This window comes from Bradysia coprophila, chromosome II (assembly GCF_014529535.1).
Source record: "Bradysia coprophila strain Holo2 chromosome II, BU_Bcop_v1, whole genome shotgun sequence".
NCBI lineage: Eukaryota > Metazoa > Arthropoda > Insecta > Diptera > Sciaridae > Bradysia > Bradysia coprophila.
Genome location: NC_050735.1, coordinates 4,997,901 through 5,018,183, shown reverse-complemented (window position 1 = coordinate 5,018,183; position 20,283 = coordinate 4,997,901). Strand labels below are relative to the sequence as shown.

The window sequence follows — 20,283 nt, the reverse complement described above, 5'->3', positions numbered from 1 at the left end:
CTTTGTCACTAAATTCGACTGCAGACTACAGTAGGAACCGAATAAAAGTTTTATTTTTATAGAAATGTATGAGAATGGTTTAGCAAAAATGTCGTACGACGAGTAGGACGAATTTTCAAAATGTAGGACAGAGTAGAAAAGTGGGACACTGTGGGAGCGCTGTTCATTAATTCTGGATCAATTTCGTACTCGAGAACTCTCTCGTGTGTATTTAATAAAAGCAACTTGCAGTTGTCAAAATAACCATATCCGAAGCTGTTGGGAACTTAACTGCACACTTGTTAGTTCGACTTTTAAGTAGAATTTTATGATATTTTTTATCAAAAAATTCTACTACTAACTTGCACCGAATGCTTTTGTATTTCGGTGATGTGCAGAGCGCACCATTCATGATTTTATTCCATGAAAACGTATGTAACCATTTCTGGATTTTTTTTTTAAATGTGAAAAAATTCGTTCGCTTTTAACAACATTTGAACTGGATTGTGGATGCAAGATTTGAAAATGTACTAAAATTTCTAAGCATCAACAAGGAAGCATCAACCCTGGTTGTTACAACCCTGTGCAGTGCATCAGTACTGTCGAGAGGAATAATTCGATCACATCACATTATACGACATCAAAGCGTCTGTCATTTTTCATTGCGTCAAAACACCACCAAATCAATCCATTTCGATTTCAATCGTTTTCAAGGAAAACCAGCAACAAAAATGGCTAATATTAGAGGTAAATATTTCGTTGCTGCGCTTACCGCGATCACATGTTTATTCTGATGTAATTTCAACAGATCGCCTACGATGCCGTGCCCAACGTTTTCTACAAAAAGTAGATCATATCGATCTAACCGACGAATCAGCTGTAGTGGTCTCATCGAAATTCATCGAATGCATTGATTTGACCGATCGTCATGTAAAAATCGAACCGGAACGGTTGGCTGATTTTCGACAGAGCCTTTTCGCGGTGTTTCATAGGCGCCGGAAGCAAATTATGTCTTTGTTGCGACTCGCGAGATGTGTTAACTTGGAGATCAAGGAGAAATTTTCTAAAATGGAAATTCATTCGGCACTGTCCCAGATGACTGATTCGAATGAGATTTTCATTTACAACGGACTGGTCCATTTGGTGTGACAACATTTTGTGATTATGAGTTATTCATTGTCCGCTGAATAAATGTAACTTAATTTAAGCGTCGTTGCTGTGTAGATGATTCATCAAGTGTGCGTTAGCGGGATGTAAGATTGTATTTTCGAAGTGGAGAAAATGGTGAAAACGTAAATTCTTGAAGAGTAGGCGTAAGTTTTACTGGGTCAGTTTCTAATTGAATAATCTTGGGCTGGCTGCATCGTTTTTATTAATTTTTCGACAAATTCTCCAAACCTTTCAGTGACGAGTCTAGCCAAAAATGGTCCAGCTCCAGTATGTTCAAAATTAAGCCATTGTTCTCGGTCATTCTAATGCCACCAAACTTTTCCAACTTTGCTCTGTATGTAAAATCGCAGAAGTAAGCGCCATTGACAGCAACCCGAAATCCCGTTGTTCCAAGTCCGATAGCAATCTTGAATATTCGATTGAATGTAAACGGAAATCCACCATGTCGTTCTTCGTCCTTCATATCGAATCTAAAAGAAAAATGTCCAATTTATTGAGATTCAATTTCGAATGGAATTGCCGCCATTTACTCTCTTTTCTCGTTGCATGTATGGTTTCTGGCCACCACATTTTGAGCGAATCTAACATCGAAGTGCAGTGCCTGTTGCGCAGAATTTCCAACGAAAATGCGCAATGTGAAGCCACCTTGTGCATTACCAATCGGCATACCTTTGACTACCATCACAAGACCGGCTCGAGGTACGAGGGGAATGTCATTGGAAAAATTGTCTGTTAACTTGCGTGGCTGTGCAATGGGATGTAGGTACGGAAATACAAGACGATGGTCGACTTGTTTAATAACTTCGACGTCTCCTTGAATCTATTTTTGGGAATAGAAAGCGTACTCACTAATGAGGCTTCGATACAAACGGACAATAGAGGCCGAGTCGAAATCATAGTGACTAAATTAGATGACTTAGGTCAACGCACCTCACGCAAAAGTGATCATAGTCGACAGCTGCCAAATAGAGTACTATTTTGTAGGAAATGGTTTTTTTACAGTTGTGTGACACATGTCAAGTTTTAGTATCCTATTTAGAATACCACTCATGCTTGAAGTGCGTTGATACCATAAGTTATCATTTAGACCGCAAAAATCGATCGAAAAATTAACTCAGTCGCTATTATCCGTGTAGTAATACTCCACTGGAGTATGTGTCGTTTATTGAGGCAGAGGTAAGTGCAGTACCTGCAGCACAGTAACTCTTTGAACTGGTGCACGGAAGTGGAAATCGCAGTAATGAGAGTCGTTCGTAGCCAAATGAAATCGATCCGTTCCAACGAAAATGCTGATGAGGAAATCTCCACCTATCGGAAAATGAACATTTTTACCGTGAAGTGCAGGAAACCTGAAAAAGTAGGAAAATATGCAGTTTTGCCTTCTTTCTCGCGAATTGCTACTGTTGTAAGTACAAACCAGATTTTCTTAAATATTTTGTTTCGTCTCGTCAATATCTTTCATTTGACGCACACGATTTTCGTGCGAAAACATTCAGAAATTCAGCTTAAAAGAACTTGCCTCGTAACTTTCATTTGATGTATATCACCGCACGCGACTTTTGAGCGAAAACATCCAAAGATATGCTTGAACAACATGTGAAAATCGGGTTTATGCATACAACAGTAGCTATTGGCGATAAAGCAAGCAAAACTGCATATTTTCCTAATTTTCCTGTTTTCCCGCACCTCCATGTAAATAGGGAGTCTGATTCACCAATAAAGCAAGTCTCTCTATTGAGCAGCTTTCACTTAATGGCTTGGGTTTGGTAACTTTACATTCATCTATGTTATCGCTCTCCACTCCCTGTGACATCATAGGTAGATGTAGCTGTCACGGTAATAATACAACTGATAAGCGAACGTTTGTGTTCACACAACGATACTTGCACAACCGAATAAAAAGTTCAGTTTTTTCGGAAAGGTTTCTATGATTTTTCAATCGAACGGGTGGAGTATGAAAAGATTGCACCAGTAATACGAAATGTACTACCCAACGAACTCCCTTCACACCCTTCTGATTTTCATTATTCCGTTTTCTTACATTAAATTTTTACTTACCAGCAAAAAATGGATTTCGAACATTTTTCAAACCGACCTGCTTCTCCTCCAAGCCAAATCCTTGATTGGTGCGATTATTCCGAACAATATCGTTTTCCGTAAATCGAAAGCTAATGTGGAACGGAATTTCCATGTTCGATTTATCGGCAGCCAGATTGACATCAAATCTGTTCAAGGTTTTGTAATTTAAAGTAACATTTCCTTTGCACATCTTCGCTCGAACCTTTTTGCTGTTCTTGTCGCTTTTCCTGATATTACGAACACCTGACCGAAATCTGCCGGTACGGCCAAAATCCCAGAAAATGTACTCATTATAAGAGATTTTTCAATGGTGCGAACCCGAACGAAATATCGAAACTAAACTTAAATTACCGTTGGGTTGGTTAATATTTCGTTTTATGGTTCTCTGGCTCGGTACTGTAAATCAAACGTACACTGATAAGAGACTTTTATCAAAAAGACTTATCTCTACTAAACCAACGATGTCTTCGATTTGCTATAATATGCCTACTACACGCGTTGAGTCTCTGTAACTAATGTGTGGAATTTTAATAGTCCGAGAGGATAGACGGGATAGACGTACAGATACACATTAACCTGTTACATACGGCTATTCATCTGTTATCGATTACGACGACAAAAATAATGACAAGCTCTGAGTAATATAGTCTTTTATATAGAAAAATGCACGTTAAAAAATTGAAGTACAAGATTTGAAATCAACAGGATAAAAATACTTTGATCGATGGAAGTAACAGACCCGATAATAATAGTGGTCATATGCTTGCCATCTGCAACAGGTTAAAATTCTACGTAACTTGCATCGAGAAAGGTACCTATCACAACTTTACGTTAAATGATTGTTTTCATGGGTGTCTATCCGACAATACTCAAATATTAATCTTACGTATGCAATTCTACAAAAGCCTTTTTCTTCAGTCACTTCTTTAAACCAACCGTAATCATTCTAAACCTAAATGCATTAGTTTTGAGATATTTCTGGAATGTCATCAAATCAGGGACTACTTTTAGGAATCGGATTTTTAAATACCTACAATCAACCCCAACCAAATTCGTGACGCAGTTTCCTTCAGGGCATATTATTTGTGACATTTAACGACATTTTGAGAAATTTGATAAATTTATCGGAACTTGTGAAATTTAACGAAATTTAACAAGAATTTCTTAAAAATAGATGACAAATAAAACTATAAACACGGACATGTACAACACACTAGAAGTATGTGTGTGTCAGAAGAAATAATAATTTTTTCAGCTAGTAATTATGGATTATGATTGGTAAATGTTGAAAAAAGTGCTTTGGGTTATTTTCGTCATGTGCTCCAAGGTTGATTCCTAAATTTTGGGACCATATCGATGATTCCTCTGTCACTTCATAACTTTCATCGGTTTTTTCGATAGATTTGGGTTATATTCCATATAAGTCAGTGTGAGGTTCCTATGATTCTTATGATTCCTATGGCACTTCCTAACGTCTATCGGATTTTTCGATAGATTTGGGTTATTTTCAATATAATTGAGGTGTTCCGGTGTTGGTTACTAAATTTTGGGATGAGAGATGTTTTCTTTGGCATTTCCTAACTTCCATCGGAGTTTTCGATGGATTTGGGCTATTTTCGATATAAGTTAGGTATTCCGAGGTTGGTTCCTGAATTTTGGGATGACAGATGATTCCCCTGGAACTTCATAACTTCCATCGGATTTTACGATGGATTTGAGTTATTTTCGAAATAAGTGAAGTGTCCTAAATTTTGGGATGAAAAATTATTCCCCTTGTGACGCAATTTTTTTTTGAAAATTTTCTTTCTAAAATTTTTTGCGTCAATATTTTGTTGATAAAACTTTTGCGTACCGAGAATGCATCACCTTCAGCGATATCAGTTATTTTGTAAGTAGAAACAAGGACTTGCATCATACTTTCATTCTTTCGGTTTTCTTGGCGGATTATATGTCAAAAGATTTTCTATTCTGTTTGTTACTTGTCTCACCTGACGGAATCGTAGGAAAATCATCATACGTAAATAGTGCTATGGGCTAACTTAACGTTATAGCAATCTGATATGTTCTCAAACTATTTGTGAAACTCTGAAAGTATGAAACGCTAAAATCGACGTATCTTGAAAACCCCTCACCCCCTGTCACACAAAAATGTATGAAAACATCCAGCTTTGATGAAAACCAAAAAAATTGTGCTGTTACGCTAGGTAGTAAAATAGTCCCTCAAAGATAATTTTTTTAAATTTGTAGCGCCACAAAACTAATTTTTTTGTTTTGACACCTACTTTTGGTGTGTATCCACTTTCTTTTGTCAGAACGCGGTAAGGAGGGGATTTAATTTGACAACTCGAGTCGTCGTGCACGGAAATCTTACAGAAAAATTTTGTTTTTTTTTTATTCGCAATAAAGTGTTAGAGGAACATCACTATCCCAAAGAGCTGTTATTGTTATTAAATATTGTTACCTTACCTATGGCGTCAAGAAAACGTAGCGGTAGTGGATCAAAACGTCCCAAAGAGAAAGTCGTTTATATTTACGAATTATTGTTTCGTGGTGAAGATCCTGTAAACAATAACAATGAATTTTGGGACTCCTTTTTCCTGCTGCAGGTCGGTTATACCGAGAACGCTACATTCCCATAATCGTTGATTTGACGGCAATTGTATCTAATATTCATTTACAGCCGAACGTAGAAAGTCTAGAGAATGAACTGACCAAACTATCGAACGATCAATTGTTGCTAGTCAAAGGGAACATCAAATTGCTGTTCGTACAATCTATTCAAATGTTGGAATCAGGTCTGTTTGAATATTAAATCAGCTTGGCGTAACACGTAGCAATAAATGTAAATTTTGACTATGCGTCACCACATCACCAGATCATCCGAAACGAGTGTCGAATAGTTTGCAAACATTGTGTGCCCTGTTCTATGCCATATTCAAAAAACAAGCCACAGATGTCGGAGTGGATGTGATCAACACAATTTTCGACTTTGAGGAAATTGAACAGCACATGAAGACACTAATTGCCCACTGTAACAGCTTATTGATAAGTATGTACGGACGAGACAAACAGGGATTTTATTGTCGGTGTATCCAACAGATAAGCCAAGCGATGGGGCCGTTCATAAAGTATGTCACGCTGAAAGCGACGTTTTTCAGAACTGCATCTTGCCCTACCACACGAATGAAACCTAAAAAATGCGTATGGGCTATGCCAGTACCATCGCTCCTCAGAGCGTGACAAACTTTATGAACGACCCCGAATTCGTTTCGTTAATGAGTGCAGTTGAGCTTTCGTCACTGTTGAAATAGAAACGTTTGGACTTGACGAACACCCGGAATGTTGGATATGCGAACGATACAATTGATTCACCGGTCACAGTTGTATGTAGAAGTAACGAACATTCACATTTCAGGCGATGTATCTGTTGATGCGCCTCGTTTTATGTGTCTAAATCTACTATTGGTCCTCATAACCGGCACTAACAATGTCAGCCAGAACATTTTGCTCGAATACATCATGATCAACAGCTTGTTTGATTCATTCGTCCGGCTGCTCAGTGATCCGACACTGCGAGCTCAGCATGGTCACGACGTTGTCATTTTGCTGACGCTGTTGGTAAATTATCGCAAAGGCGAACGAACTAACCCGTACATCGTTCAACTGTCGATCTTAGCTGACGAATTAGCGTTGAACGGGTACGGTCAAATGATTTCGTCATCTCTCATCGAATTCGGTCGACAATACACAAAGAATATGTCGGAAATTCAACCGTCGTCGTGGTTTTCATCCCTGTCCAATATCGTGGGAAATATGTTCGTTTCGGACGAGGGATGTGATCGGGAACAGATTCGGGCGAATAATGCGCTACTGTTGGCGCTGTATGAGGCTGTACATTTAAATCGCAATTTTATTACAACCTTAGCGCATACCCAAGCCGAATCCAGTGCACCGCCGTCACCTAGTAATACGTTAAATTCCAATCAACCAGTTCCAGACTTATCAATTCCACCGCCAAACATTGACGTCAATCAGTATCCGACCAATCTTCTTGTTGCTGTGTTCCAGTACTGGTAAGTAGTTTCGGTCGACAAAGTTCGAAAAATCTCCCATCTCTCCATGATCAACAACCAAATCTGTATTTCGAACAGTTCCATCGTAATGCAAGACAACAAAAACGAATCCAGTGCGGCAAATCTCAAGCTGTGCTTCCTGATACTAACATGCATCTCCGAGGACCAATATGCCAATTCGATGATGCACGACAGCAATCTAACATTCAAAGTACTCCTGCAACGCGCCCAAATGCGTCATCGGAAATTGCCCACTGAACGCTTTTCCAAGTCGCAACCGTTGGCAGCTACCCTATTAGATCTACTAGTTGAATTTACCGTTTCGCATTTGATGAAGAAATTCCCGATGGAATTGTATCTTCTGTGCACCGGCATCATTCACCGTGTGCTGTGCTATCAGAAACGTTGTCGCGTTCGTTTGGTTTATCCGTGGAAGGAACTGTGGGCCGCTCTGATCAGTCTGCTCAAGTTTCTGGTGTGCCAGGAACAGAATTTAGTGAAGAAATGCAACATCTTCTATCTGGCCATCCAGATTATCAATATTTTCAATCTATTTATTACGTACGGCGATACATTCCTGGCCACCACCAACAGTTACGACGAATTATATTACGAACTGAATCGAGAGGAAAAAGTCTTCAGTGAAGTGCATGCAATGGGTAAGTCTAAATTCGTTTGTTCATTCCCATCAATTCGCGGATGTTTTGACTGATTTTTCGTTCACTTCTCCGCCAGTCCTACGATTTTCCTCCATGCCCGACTGTGAATTCAAAGACGATGTCCGTAAACTGTCCAGTGCACTGGTCAACATACTAGCTATCGTCAAACATTTCCAAAACAAAATCAAAGAATGGCTGTCGGTTCAGGGACTGTCTACACCATCCGAAGAGCAGGTGTTGGAAGTGGTTCGCAAGAACTATGATCTCACATTAAAGCTACAAGATTCTTTGGATCATTACGAGCGATATGCCGAAAGACCGAAACATACGGCCTTTTTTACCAATTTAGTGCGAGATGTGGTTATTGACACAAGGAAAAATATTTATTATTCGATAAAGGATGTGCACTCAATGCCACATGACTATTCGACGCCGCTTAATCAACAGACGAGCACTCAGTGATGCTGGAAAATTTTAAAGGAAATTTCTTTGATTTATGTGCAGATTTTGTGTTAAAGGAATTGACTGATCAATTTCGCTATTTTACAAATAAAACAAAAATTATATTTGGAAAATGATGTGCTTGATTCTCAGAGGACCATTTGAAGCGAACCATAACCATGGTCGCTGACGAACGGAACTTTAAACCGAAATAGCTCGATATCTATCTGACTTTTCGTAGGGCATATTGGATTCTTTTGAGTTCGATTCATCGGTATATGAGATAAAGTTCCATGAAGGCGACTCTAAGACAATTTCCACAGATTTCAACCTATTTTAAAACCAAATTTCGTTCATCCCTCATGTGTAATGTGAGCATACCACTTGTTCACCATAACGTTTTTCCCTATACACTGAGGAAAATGAGTTGAAAATCTCACATGTAGCTGGTAATTTTGGCTCCAGGTAATTTTGGCTATTATAATTGCTGCGACAGCTGTATTTTTTGTATGCGGTGCTATAGCTGTGGCAGCTATTGTATATTACCTGAAGCCAAAATTACCAGCTACAGGTGAGATTTTCAACTCCTTTTCCTTAGTGAAACACAAACTAAACGTACTTACCTTAATCTGTAATTTTCACGAATGAGACTTTGTTGTTTTGACCTCGGGAAAAAAGTTAGAAATTACGTTTTCGCGGGTGACTTGTGACCCTTGCTAAGCTCTGCCCACAAACAACACCATCGAAATGCGCAATTTCCAACTGGTACGACAATGGTACGTCGGGTAGTCAACTCAGTTGCAGAATGAAATTAGTTCCTTCCATAATGGTTTTAGTAAGACCTATTGTGTTATCGTTTGATGCAATTACAATTCAAAAACCGTTTTTTCAATACTTCTTCAAACCGGTTTCATGAGAAAAGTCGACGAATTTTACTTTTCCTAGTTAAATCCAGTTTGTGCTAATCGGTAAATCCGTAAAATAGTCCAATCGACAAACTTCTCGGCTTAGAATGAATTAAAGAATGTTAATAAAATTCAATCGAACCAAACGAAAAATCGGTATCTATTTGATCAATTGATAGATTATTTGCTAATATCTGTGCTCTGATAAGGGGAAAAAACGTAGAATCGATTGTGTAAATTTAGATTATCACAGGATTTAATCTTGATTTAAAATCAAATCGATTCGGCTATCTCTCTGTTATTTTGATAACAGGAAGAGATTCGTAACAACATTTCTGATGGGTGGCAATTCAATTTCAGATTTCGGTGTAGATAGCGTGCAGGATTAGTAGACAGTTTGGCAACGGAAAAGCGAGTGAGTTAGATTATAAATGAGAAGAATAGAGTCGGTTGTTAAATTGTTTTTTTTGTGCATAAAAATCTAAAATTGCGGTCGCCTCAGCCACAAATTCAATTTAAAACAATTTAAAAATCATTTTACCACCCCAAAAACCACATTTCAATCCATATTTTCATGGCAGAGTAAAATAAATTTCTGCTACTATTGTAAAGGAAGACATCATATCTCAAGTCAAGGCGAGATAACACCTTCCAGACTTCATTTTGTTGACTTTAAACCTTTCACCGATATTTGGCACGATGTCTCCAAATGGAACATTAAAATCCTTTGACGATTCATCCTTGGCATATGGTTGGCTGAAGTAATATAAAATATGACACTAGTGATTCAATGCACTATAGTCTCCAACGACACAGGTGGAGTGAAACTTAATTTAATTTTTTTAAATTACAAGGTTAAATTCATAATCGAGCATGCGAATAACATCCAGCTCGCAAAATGCAGTTGTAACTAGAGGTTCACTGATTTTATTGCAAGATTTAAGTCGGTCAATGAGAAAAATTTTCGTAGATTAAGTTTCAAATTTGAGTGGTGAGATTAATTAACAGTGATGTTATCGTCCTGCTGAAGCTTTAAGTTTTTTTAATGTAAAAATTTGCAAGGCTGATAATGACCAATTCCGTAAACTTTCGATTGAGAGCATTCTCAGAAGTAAAACGGACTAGTCCTCTTAAAATGACGAAAATATATATTTTTTTTTAAATAGCCATCATAGCTGCTGACCATTGTAATGTTTAATAATTATGTCCGATTATAGACGACGAAATTACATTTTGGACAACGTGCGATTATCAGATTAAAGATGATAATTGTTGATATAATTAATCAACATCAAAATTAACAATTAAAACTTCGAAAGACGTCAAATTCGGACAAGATAATATTTTGTGAAATAGTTAAGTTAGTCACATCTTAGTCAGGCATATTCACTTCTATAAAAGCTTCAGAGACAGTCAGTAGGGTGTTTGGAGTTTCTTTTCTTTTAAACACGTTGAGGTGTTGCAAAGGTGTCTAAAGTGTAAAATCTCAAATAATGAGTGGTGAATCGGTCGGGAAATATGCTGCCACTTCAGAAACAGTGGAAGAAGGGTCTCGTGAAATTAAAATCAGTTACATAGATATTACGAAGGACTTAACTTTCGATGTGGAGAAATCTAATACAATCAATGGCAACAAAGACAGCGATTGCAAAGACAAACCACTGAAGGATGGTGTAGATTTTGATGACTTATTACCTCACATTGGTAATTTTGGCACGTATCAAAGAATTTTGTTTCTATTATTGGCACCGTACACGCTGTTTTATGTGTTCGTTTATTTTACTCAAATATTTATTACGTTGGTTCCGGATGATTATTGGTGCAATGTACCGGAGTTGCTTCATTTGGACGCGAGTGATAGGTAAGTCTATAGCAATAGTCAGTGTATTCTTTTAAGTGAAACGGATTCGAAGGCCCGTTTTTTTAGTGCGAAGGTGGGGAGTGAATAACTTAGTTATTTTGAAACACCTCTCTCAAAAAGTGTAATTAACAAACGACAGCCATCTGAGAGAAGTGTAGTTACCATATCGTATCTTTTACTTCTTTTGATCAAGACTTTTAAGAACAGATTGTTTGATTTGCTTCATTCAGATTAAGGCTGGCGATACCTTTGAATAATGGTGAAATGAGTCGGTGCACAATGTACAGTGTGAATTTCACCGAAAAATTGCTGAACAATATCACCGAAGGCGATCCATCGTGGCCGATACAATCGTGCATTTTTGGATATGAATTCGATCATTCTGAAATACCTTATACAACCATAGCAACGGAGGTTCGTTTATCTTTCGTTTCTGGTGTTTCTCCATAAATTAACTGATATCAAATTTGTCTCGTCACAGTTGGGATGGGTGTGTGAAAGTGATGCCCTGCCAACCATAGCACAGTCGGTATTTTTTCTCGGAGCAATCACTGGTGGGCTGTTGTTTGGATGGATTGCGGACCGGTTCGGGCGAGTTCCAGCACTTATCGGAGCGAATGTAGTGGGCGGTCTAGCCGGAATTGGTACGGCATTCTGTCACCATTTCTGGTCATTTACGTTGTGTCGCTACTTTGCTGGATTTGCGTTCGACAATTGCTTTACGCTGATGTACATTCTCGGTAAAGTGTTTCGAGTATTACCGAATCGGTGCTAACTCTAATTGGTCTTGCAGCACTTGAGTATGTGGGCCCGAAGTGGCGTACATTCGTGGCAAATATGTGTACAGCAATATATTTTGGCCTAGGATCGTTGATTATGCCTTGGATTGCGTACGGGGTCAATGATTGGCGGATTTTATCGATTGTATTATCAGCACCGTTGATATTGGCCATATTCACTCCGTGGATCGTTCCTGAGTCAGCCAGGTAAAGGTTTTATTGTTGCTGAAAGCACTAAAGGGCCCGAAGAACCGCTAAAACCTTTTAAATTTCAATAATCGATTTTACGTGCCTGAGCGGCCGTTGGGTAGCCAGTCCGGTCCTGTTGGTTTGAATAATATATGTCTCTCTAATTGCATCTAATTTTGCCGCTCATGATTTTGCGTACAAACATTTTTACTTATCTGATTCGTAACTACTTGTTCTGCACATATCGACTGAAATCTATTATCACACATTCATTTACTCTATAACTACAGCGTTACGTACTACCTTAGTGATTTTATCATCCACTTATCAGACAATCATTTTCGTACGTAGTCAGTTCCGTACCTTCGACACGACGAAAATGATTGATAAGATCTGCGATTAGCAAGATTTCAAATTAAATACCAGTTGCAATTTGTGATTAATTGGTAGCCATGCTTACGCTTACAATTTGTAGCACATGGAATTTATGTGTGACTCAAAAGCGTGCGTCGAAAAGAGGCAGTATTTCGCTTTCGCAAGAGGCTCGCTCTTCTCTTCTTCTTCTTCCTCGCCTAATTTTTGCCTACGACTAATTCGCTCGGGCAAATAATTTCAAGCAACAAAATTTTACGTTACAGGTGGCTTCTATCACAAAATCGCATTGAAAAGGCAACGTCCATAATTCACAAATTTGAACGAATCAACAAGAAGACCATCGACCCGGATGTGTTCAAAAGCTTCATCGAAACGTGCCAGCGAAACATCGAATCGCAACAGGATCGAAACTATTCACTGCTTGATCTGTTTAAGACGCCAAAGCTTCGAAAGACGACACTTTTGATGATAGTCATTTACATGAGCGTGTCGTTGGTGTATGACGGTTACATACGCAGCATCACGTCCATTGGCCTGAACATTTTCATAGCCTTTACACTAGCGTCTGCAACGGAATTTCCGGCATCCTTAGCTCTAACTTTTGTTTTGGATCGATGGGGTCGACGATGGCCATTGTTTGGTTCGATGTGTTTGTGTGCAGTGTGTAGCATCATTTTATCATTTACCGTAAATGGAAATGGTAGGCTAGTGGCTGCAAGCACAGCACTGCTCCCAACATGAACACTGAATTGAAAAGTGTCAAAGTGATAAGGGCTATCACTTAGGATTTAGCCTCTGAATATTTTCTTTTTCATTTCATGCTGGAAGCAGTGCTGCGTTGCAAGAAAATCGCCGTTTATTTGAATTATTTTTCATCTCGCAGTTATACTCGCCATGACCTTCATGATTATTGGACGATTTCTTGTCAACTGTTCGTACAACATTGGACAACAAGTTGCAACAGAATACTTACCTACGGTGGTCCGAGCTCAAGGTGTCGCATTCGTGCACAATTTGGGATATGTGGCAAATATGATTTCGCCATTTGTCATCTACTTGCAAGTGGTCCATCATTCGGTGCCATTTTGGATATTAGTTGCGGTCGCTATCATCGGCGGTACGTCCATACTCTTCTTACCGGAAACTATGGACAGAGAATTGCCACAAACGCTAGAGGATGGCGAGCACTTTGGTGACGGCTTCAAATTCTGGGACGTACCTTGCAAATCAAAGTAAGTGATTGAAGATACTGATGATGCCGAGACGGGAGACTAATTTTCAAATTATCAGGCAACGAAAGAAATCAAAAGACGAACAATAGAGCAGAAACAGCAATGATTTGGAATGTTCGTTGGTTCGATTGGTTTTAGCAAAATCATTTACGATTCTATGAACTCCAAATGGGACTGTAATAGGGAAAGGTGGAAGGACTATCACCTTGAAGCGGACATAACACGTAGGAGAAGTTAGTTTTTTGGTTGTTGTGTTACATTGTTCTTGGTAGTGTAGTCGGTTATCATGCACCTAATGTAAGTCAATTCTCTTGCAATAAAGTTCAAAATTACTGTGGCAATTGTTAATGTTTCACCGCAAGGACCTTAAAGCAAATTGTTTGACCGGAGTAAAAAATAAAATTCTTTCTGAGTAGAAGCTCACCAGTAACTTGTGAGGTATTCTGCTGTCGAATAATCGTTACCAACGAAGAGCTGTAAATTTCGAGGTCTGATACAGGTATGTGATAGAGGTCGTTAGGAAGTGCTGTCCATTGTTACCTTCAAAAAAAAAAACAGATAAACATAAGTCGGATCGGGTCGAGTCGGGTGTCTCGGACGATTAGGCGATTTCGTTTGCAAAAGCGGGCGTAAATGCCAAAGTGCCTAATATTAACCGTCTAAGAGAGATTCGTACGCAACTTCGTCATAGTATTCTGTTTAGGAGACACCCAGGCCTGGCCATACTGGGCGATTGGATCCAGGGACTAACGTAAGGATTTTCCCGTGGATGGGAATTCGACGAAAAGGCGCAGAAATGACTGACTAATTCTTACTTAGAGGCGCCAAAAACAATGATTAAAAAAGTCTCGAATTTTTCCTAGGGAGATTTGAAACACATTTTTCTTCCACTTTCGAGCCCTTCTTCTGGTAAAAAAGCCCGCGTTTATTTTGTTGTCATTTAATTTGATTTCCCATTTTGCAGAATAATTTCAGATCTTACCAATGGCATGCAATTTCTTGATAATTTTGCCATTTGGGAAAACATATATGCAGTAATCATCTGCGAGAAACGTCTTTTCACTATGACTTACGTTACAATCAAATCTGAAGTGAATATGTAATAAAGGGTAGGAATCAGCACGCTTCCTTGTGGGACTACTGCTAGGATATGAGTTAGATATCCTAGATTTCTGACAATTTGCTACAAAGAACGTTTTTGTGGAAATGATTGAACAATTTTAATAAGATAGGAAGGAAACTTTCGAAGGAACATTTTGTGTATTAGACTCTTATGCCATGCACTATCAAAGGCCTTCTCTATGTCAAATGTGATCAATCCTTTAGAGTTTTTCTTATTTAGAGCTTGTTGGATATGATTAGCTACCCTGAAAAGTTGATGATTCGTTGAACGACCAGCTCGAAAACCGAGCATCAAACAAAGATGTTGTTGGTTTTAATAAACAGCCGTAATCGATTCAAAATAATTTTTTCAAAGATTTTGCTGATGGAGTTTGGCAGGCTAATTCGGTCTGTAGTTGCTAGCAGCTGATGTATCCTTAAGGAATGAAGACTGCTTTTGCAATTGCTAACCAGCCTAGTAATCTTCCACAGTTGGTTAGAGTATTTTTTCAACTGTGAAAGTCTGTCGTTCCACCTTTCCTTATTAAAGAATTTAAATTGAGCTTTGATCAATTTGTTTAGATGGTTAATTTTCTTGTCAATGCTGAGGACATGGTTTCGCTGCCACTGTCGATTTTTGTAATTTCTAACTGATATTAACTTTAATATCGTGTTGTCTAGAGTCGGCGAGTGGTCGACAGTCTTGTACACAGAATGGAGAGGCTGTCAGTCTCTTAATTCTTAATCAAATCATCAATCAACGACTTGAAATTTAAATGGTACGGATCTGTCGACCTACTAATTATTACGCTAAAACCAACTTGTCACGAACTAAACGAAAACTAAACTAAAACTAATCGAAAACTTGGAATAAAATCAAAGTACTTTTTACGTTGTTGTAAAAAAATTTAGTGTGGGCAAAATTGAATTCGTGGGATTCAAAAGGCGCGGGTGGGAAAATTCCCAGCCACGATGTTCCTCAGGTTAGTCCCTGATTCGATCCCAATGCGCCCTTTGGTGGGTCCTGAGAATGTTCTATGGAAACGAGCCGTCAGAACAGTCGGAGCGTTCGCTGCGACTGAGCCCCGTACGAACCCGTACATCTATTGCGTACGCGACCCTAGTTCGTCAGTCGCCCTACTCTTACCCTAAACCTACTAACCTAAAATTCTTATGAAATGTGCACGTCTTAAAAATTGCGCATAGAGCAATTACGAAGCCCCGTACGACGTTCCTTTCAACTGTAACCCAAACTTAAAAAATTTTGCAACAATTTATATTAACCTATATTTACCTATAAATAAACATTTTACTAATAAATATGCTAGTATATAGCTCAAAAGAAGTATCTACACCGTTATATAGCTCAATATAGCTGTATATATTTACAAATAGATATCCATATTTGGGATGCTTGAAACACCCCACACACATAACTAATCACATCCCACTGATCAGTAACTTTGTAAGTATCATTTTCACCGATTTCTATTGTTTTACAAAAATCCAAAATGGCGGCCGACGGCCATTTTGTTAGGAGGTGGAAATTAGTACAGCTGCGTTACATTCAATAATACCTTTCAAACAAAAAAAAATCATGAAATTCGGTCAAAGTTTACTCGATATATTAACAAAAAACACCACGTTCACTGTACGGCCGAGTAGCCACATATAAGCTCACTCCAAGAGACCTAGCTCACGCTCCGGTAAACCGAATTCCATGAACTTTTTTTTCCCTGATTGGTACGGTCAATAATCTAATAAAGCAAAATCCATCTAAATCCGTTCAAATTTGGCCAACCTACAAGCAAAAACGGCTTGCCGCCCTGTATCTAGTTCACACCAAGCGGTCTAACTAACGAGTTGATCATCCGATTTACATAAACTTTTTTTTTTCGATCGGTATTGTAAATACCTTTCAAATACCTTTACTCAAGATATCGATGTGACAGACGGACGGACAGACGGACAAAATTTTTATTGCGGATTCGTTATCTATGAACATAGGCAAACACTTTGCCCTTACCGTCTGCTTCGAATTCCATCAATTACACACGGCATCGTAATCCTATAAGCCCCTTCGTACTTCGTACGGGGCTAAAAATTACTGAGCTACATCGTCTTTTCTTCAAGAAAAGTAACAGAAAACATAAAAAAAGGAAAAAAATTCACTTCGTGACTTAAAAATTCTCGAAATTTATGAAAATTCTCGAATTAAAAGAATTTCAAAAATTTGAAGAATTTAAATCTGTCAAATTCTCCAAACTGATGAAAATGCTAGACGTTCCAAAATTGAAAATTGTCGCGATTTTAATTTTTTGAATTTCCTGAAATTTTTCAAAATTTTCGAAAATTACCAAGATTTTAAAAAATTTCCTAAATTCTTGAAAAATCTAAAAAAAATCCTAAAAATAGGCCTTATTTGGGTGTCAACTGCCTTCGTAGGTGAGGTGTTCTTGCAGAATTTCTAGATCTGTAGCATCATTTTCAAAAAAGATAAAATTCCTGGCGCCTTTTTCAGACCCGATGCAAACTTTATCATACAAAAACGACTATATACCGCAATAATGGCTGCGTCGTTCACCGTCACTTTCATCACTTTGGTAACCCTAAAATGCCAACGTCATAAAATGTCAAAATAATTCTCTAAAAAAAACTACATAAAAGTGTCGTGTTGTGCTTGATCGAAAAAGAAATTCTTCTCTTATTTATTTAGGTTTTAAAAACGAAACACATTCGCTATGGTTTTAGCGGATTTGGGACGTAAGATTACGTCCGCTTTGCAGAGCTTAAGCAAAGCAACTGTAATCAATGAAGAGGTAAGTAAGGAGCATACAGATAGGCCATTCACTCGTTTTCGCACATTGTGTGACGAGTTGCTTATTAAGTGTTTTCACGCAATGATTTTGATCAAAACAAAAATGTGTCTGCCTTGCAGGTTTTAAATTCCATGTTAAAAGAAATCTGTGCAGCATTACTCGAAGCTGATGTGAATATTCGTTTAGTGAAGAAATTGCGAGAAAATGTACGAGCAGTCATTGATTTTGAAGAAATGGCTGGTGGCCTGAACAAACGTCGCATGATCCAATCAGCTGTGTTCAAAGAATTGGTGAAACTAGTCGATCCAGGCGTGAAGCCATATCAGCCGGTCAAAGGCCGACCGAATATCATTATGTTTGTCGGTCTACAAGGATCGGGTAAAACGACAACCTGCACGAAATTGGCCTATCACTACCAGAAAAAGAATTGGAAATCGTGTCTGGTGTGCGCTGATACGTTCCGTGCTGGTGCCTACGACCAGATCAAACAAAATGCAACTAAAGCCCGAATTCCATTTTACGGCAGTTACACGGAAGTCGATCCGGTTATAATAGCGCAGGATGGTGTCGATATGTTCAAAAAGGAAGGTTTCGAAATGATCATCGTGGATACGAGCGGTCGACACAAACAGGAGGAATCGTTGTTCGAAGAGATGTTGGCTGTAGCTACGGCAGTGGTAAGTTGATTCAAACCTAAATACTTAGATTCGATGCTGTAATCACAGCTGGGTGTGAGAGATTTCTCGGTACAAAGAACCACAAACCCCATCCCAAGCTAAAATCGATTTTTTATCCGAATTATTAGCAACCGGACAACATCATATTCGTCATGGACGCAACCATCGGTCAAGCTTGCGAAGCGCAAGCCAAAGCTTTCAAAGAAAAGGTCGACATTGGTTCGGTTATTATAACGAAATTGGATGGACACGCCAAGGGTGGTGGTGCTTTGTCAGCGTAAGTCAGCTCGAATTCATTGAGGTACCTCTTAAGCTTCAATATCTTCCTTCGTTATTTAGTGTTGCAGCAACACAAAGTCCAATCATTTTCATTGGAACTGGTGAACACATTGACGATCTGGAACCGTTCAAAACAAAGCCGTTCGTTAGCAAATTACTTGGTATGGGTGACATCGAAGGGCTCATCGACAAAGTGAACGAGTTGAAATTGGATGACAACGAATTGCTGCTAGAGAAAATCAAACACGGCCAATTTACGATACGCGACATGTACGAACAGTTCCAGAACATAATGAAAATGGGACCATTTTCACAGATCATGGGCATGATACCGGGCTTCTCGCAGGACTTTATGACCAAAGGCGGCGAACAGGAATCAATGGCACGAATTAAACGACTTATGACCATGATGGACAGTATGTCGGACAATGAATTGGATAACAGGGACGGAGCCAAATTGTTCAGCAAACAGCCGACGCGAGCCACTCGTGTAGCCCAAGGGTCTGGTGTTACTGAGCGCGAAGTGAAGGACTTAATTTCACAGTACACCAAATTTGCGGCTGTTGTGAAGAAAATGGGCGGCATCAAAGGTTTGTTTAAAGGCGGTGATATGGCAAAGAATGTGAATCCGAATCAAATGGCAAAATTGAATCAACAAATGGCTAAAATGATCGATCCGAGAATGTTGCAACAAATGGGCGGTATGAACGGACTACAGAGTATGATGCGACAATTGCAGCAAGGCGCTGCGAGTGGGCTAGGTAATTTAATGGGTGGTTTCGGTGGTAAATCTTGATTTGTTCCAGAATTGAATCGAATAAATTTTTGATTTTGCAGACTTGTTTGTGTGCAAAATTTTGCAATTTATTCAATTTCCATTTCGACTCCGAATTGTGATCGCATTGATTTGTTCAAGTCATAATGAAGGGGAATAAAATGTAATTTTCTTTATAAATTAATTTCGTATCAATTATGAAGCCCGTCCGAAGGTGTAGAGAATTGTTAGTCTGTAATTCGAGTCTCTGATGTGATGGAGTGGACAATTATCGAAATGTATTTGTAGTAAGGCTCAGATCGGGTTGACCAGTTTCCATTCAGGTTGACCTGAATCTGAACTTTCACTTGCAAGTCCGAATTCGAACCGAACATTTTAATTTCAAGAGCCGAATCTGACCCAAACCCAAACTGAATTTACTTAAATAGTCGTGGAATGCCTCCAAATAATTTTCTTAAAATCTAGAATTCCGTTTTGATTTTCAGAAATTTATTTGGAGGCATTCCTCGACTATTTAAGTAAAGTCCAGGGTGTCGAAAGTTGACAGGCCGCAATTATTTTGAATGTGTTAAAACATACAACATAAACAGTCCTAAGCGGTAGCTCTTATCACTAAAGCCTCCAAATTTGACACTTGTCAATTCAGTGTTCATGCTAGGAGCAGTGCTGTCCTGTCTGAAGGTGGCGGATCTTTCAATCTTAGTTCGGAAATGGAGAGCTAAACGGTGTGGATACACTTACCATTCCAAGAATCTGGAAATGAGTTGAACACATTTATGTCTATCTGTACCAACCCATGGTTTTAAGCGGTTTTATTATCCTTAGGTAATCGACATTGCATCAAATTGTAAATTGAATCAGGTGGACTCGGGCATGGAAGTGTGCGTTAT

The 20,283-nt window shown here is 38.7% G+C and overlaps 5 protein-coding genes across 5 annotated transcripts; 4 read left to right on the top strand and 1 right to left on the bottom strand.

Moving 5' to 3' along the window:
* Window positions 1–560: 560 nt before the first annotated feature.
* Window positions 561–1,191, top strand: LOC119068675. Its single transcript, XM_037172360.1, has 2 exons — window positions 561–726; window positions 788–1,191. The coding sequence occupies exons 1-2, from the start codon at window positions 711–713 to the stop codon at window positions 1,126–1,128; spliced, it is 357 nt and encodes a 118-aa protein (XP_037028255.1). The 5' UTR covers window positions 561–710; the 3' UTR covers window positions 1,129–1,191.
* Window positions 1,192–1,323: 132 nt separating this feature from the next.
* LOC119068516 (galectin-8-like) lies at window positions 1,324–3,616 on the bottom strand. Its single transcript, XM_037172125.1, has 5 exons — window positions 3,431–3,616; window positions 3,208–3,374; window positions 2,339–2,457; window positions 1,680–1,969; window positions 1,324–1,619 (listed from the first exon to the last, which is right to left on the bottom strand). Exons 1-5 carry the CDS (start codon window positions 3,517–3,519, stop codon window positions 1,352–1,354), a joined length of 933 nt encoding a protein of 310 aa, XP_037028020.1. The 5' UTR covers window positions 3,520–3,616; the 3' UTR covers window positions 1,324–1,351.
* A 1,942-nt stretch (window positions 3,617–5,558) lies between these two features.
* Window positions 5,559–8,535, top strand: LOC119068263 (armadillo-like helical domain-containing protein 3). Its single transcript, XM_037171803.1, has 6 exons — window positions 5,559–5,834; window positions 5,909–6,023; window positions 6,104–6,277; window positions 6,644–7,301; window positions 7,380–7,960; window positions 8,037–8,535. Exons 1-6 carry the CDS (start codon window positions 5,697–5,699, stop codon window positions 8,420–8,422), a joined length of 2,052 nt encoding a protein of 683 aa, XP_037027698.1. The 5' UTR covers window positions 5,559–5,696; the 3' UTR covers window positions 8,423–8,535.
* A 2,043-nt stretch (window positions 8,536–10,578) lies between these two features.
* LOC119068205 (organic cation transporter protein-like) lies at window positions 10,579–14,068 on the top strand. Its single transcript, XM_037171704.1, has 7 exons — window positions 10,579–11,167; window positions 11,398–11,581; window positions 11,649–11,907; window positions 11,961–12,153; window positions 12,774–13,210; window positions 13,394–13,742; window positions 13,801–14,068. The coding sequence occupies exons 1-7, from the start codon at window positions 10,800–10,802 to the stop codon at window positions 13,829–13,831; spliced, it is 1,821 nt and encodes a 606-aa protein (XP_037027599.1). The 5' UTR covers window positions 10,579–10,799; the 3' UTR covers window positions 13,832–14,068.
* A 3,399-nt stretch (window positions 14,069–17,467) lies between these two features.
* On the top strand, window positions 17,468–19,476 carry LOC119068315 (signal recognition particle 54 kDa protein). The gene is made up of 4 exons (XM_037171867.1): window positions 17,468–17,662; window positions 17,782–18,339; window positions 18,468–18,616; window positions 18,679–19,476. Exons 1-4 carry the CDS (start codon window positions 17,585–17,587, stop codon window positions 19,412–19,414), a joined length of 1,521 nt encoding a protein of 506 aa, XP_037027762.1. The 5' UTR covers window positions 17,468–17,584; the 3' UTR covers window positions 19,415–19,476.
* The last annotated feature ends 807 nt before the right edge of the window (window positions 19,477–20,283 follow it).

Bases quoted from the DNA above. Each gene is read 5' to 3' on its own strand.
- LOC119068205 (XM_037171704.1), top strand. From the start codon at position 10,800: ATGAGTGGTGAATCGGTCGGGAAATATGCTGCCACTTCAGAAACAGTG. The intron at 12,154-12,773 runs GTAAAGGTTTTA...TTTACGTTACAG, and splicing joins ATCGTTCCTGAGTCAGCCAG to GTGGCTTCTATCACAAAATC. The intron at 13,743-13,800 runs GTAAGTGATTGA...TCAAATTATCAG, and splicing joins GACGTACCTTGCAAATCAAA to GCAACGAAAGAAATCAAAAG.
- LOC119068263 (XM_037171803.1), top strand. From the start codon at position 5,697: ATGGCGTCAAGAAAACGTAGCGGTAGTGGATCAAAACGTCCCAAAGAG. The intron at 6,024-6,103 runs GTCTGTTTGAAT...CCACATCACCAG, and splicing joins TATTCAAATGTTGGAATCAG to ATCATCCGAAACGAGTGTCG. The intron at 7,961-8,036 runs GTAAGTCTAAAT...CTTCTCCGCCAG, and splicing joins CAGTGAAGTGCATGCAATGG to TCCTACGATTTTCCTCCATG.
- LOC119068516 (XM_037172125.1), bottom strand. From the start codon at position 3,519: ATGAGTACATTTTCTGGGATTTTGGCCGTACCGGCAGATTTCGGTCAG. The intron at 3,375-3,430 runs GTTCGAGCGAAG...AACCTTGAACAG, and splicing joins GCGACAAGAACAGCAAAAAG to ATTTGATGTCAATCTGGCTG. The intron at 2,458-3,207 runs GTAAGTAAAAAT...ATTTTCCGATAG, and splicing joins TCGAAATCCATTTTTTGCTG to GTGGAGATTTCCTCATCAGC.
- LOC119068315 (XM_037171867.1), top strand. From the start codon at position 17,585: ATGGTTTTAGCGGATTTGGGACGTAAGATTACGTCCGCTTTGCAGAGC. The intron at 17,663-17,781 runs GTAAGTAAGGAG...TCTGCCTTGCAG, and splicing joins CAACTGTAATCAATGAAGAG to GTTTTAAATTCCATGTTAAA. The intron at 18,340-18,467 runs GTAAGTTGATTC...CCGAATTATTAG, and splicing joins TGGCTGTAGCTACGGCAGTG to CAACCGGACAACATCATATT.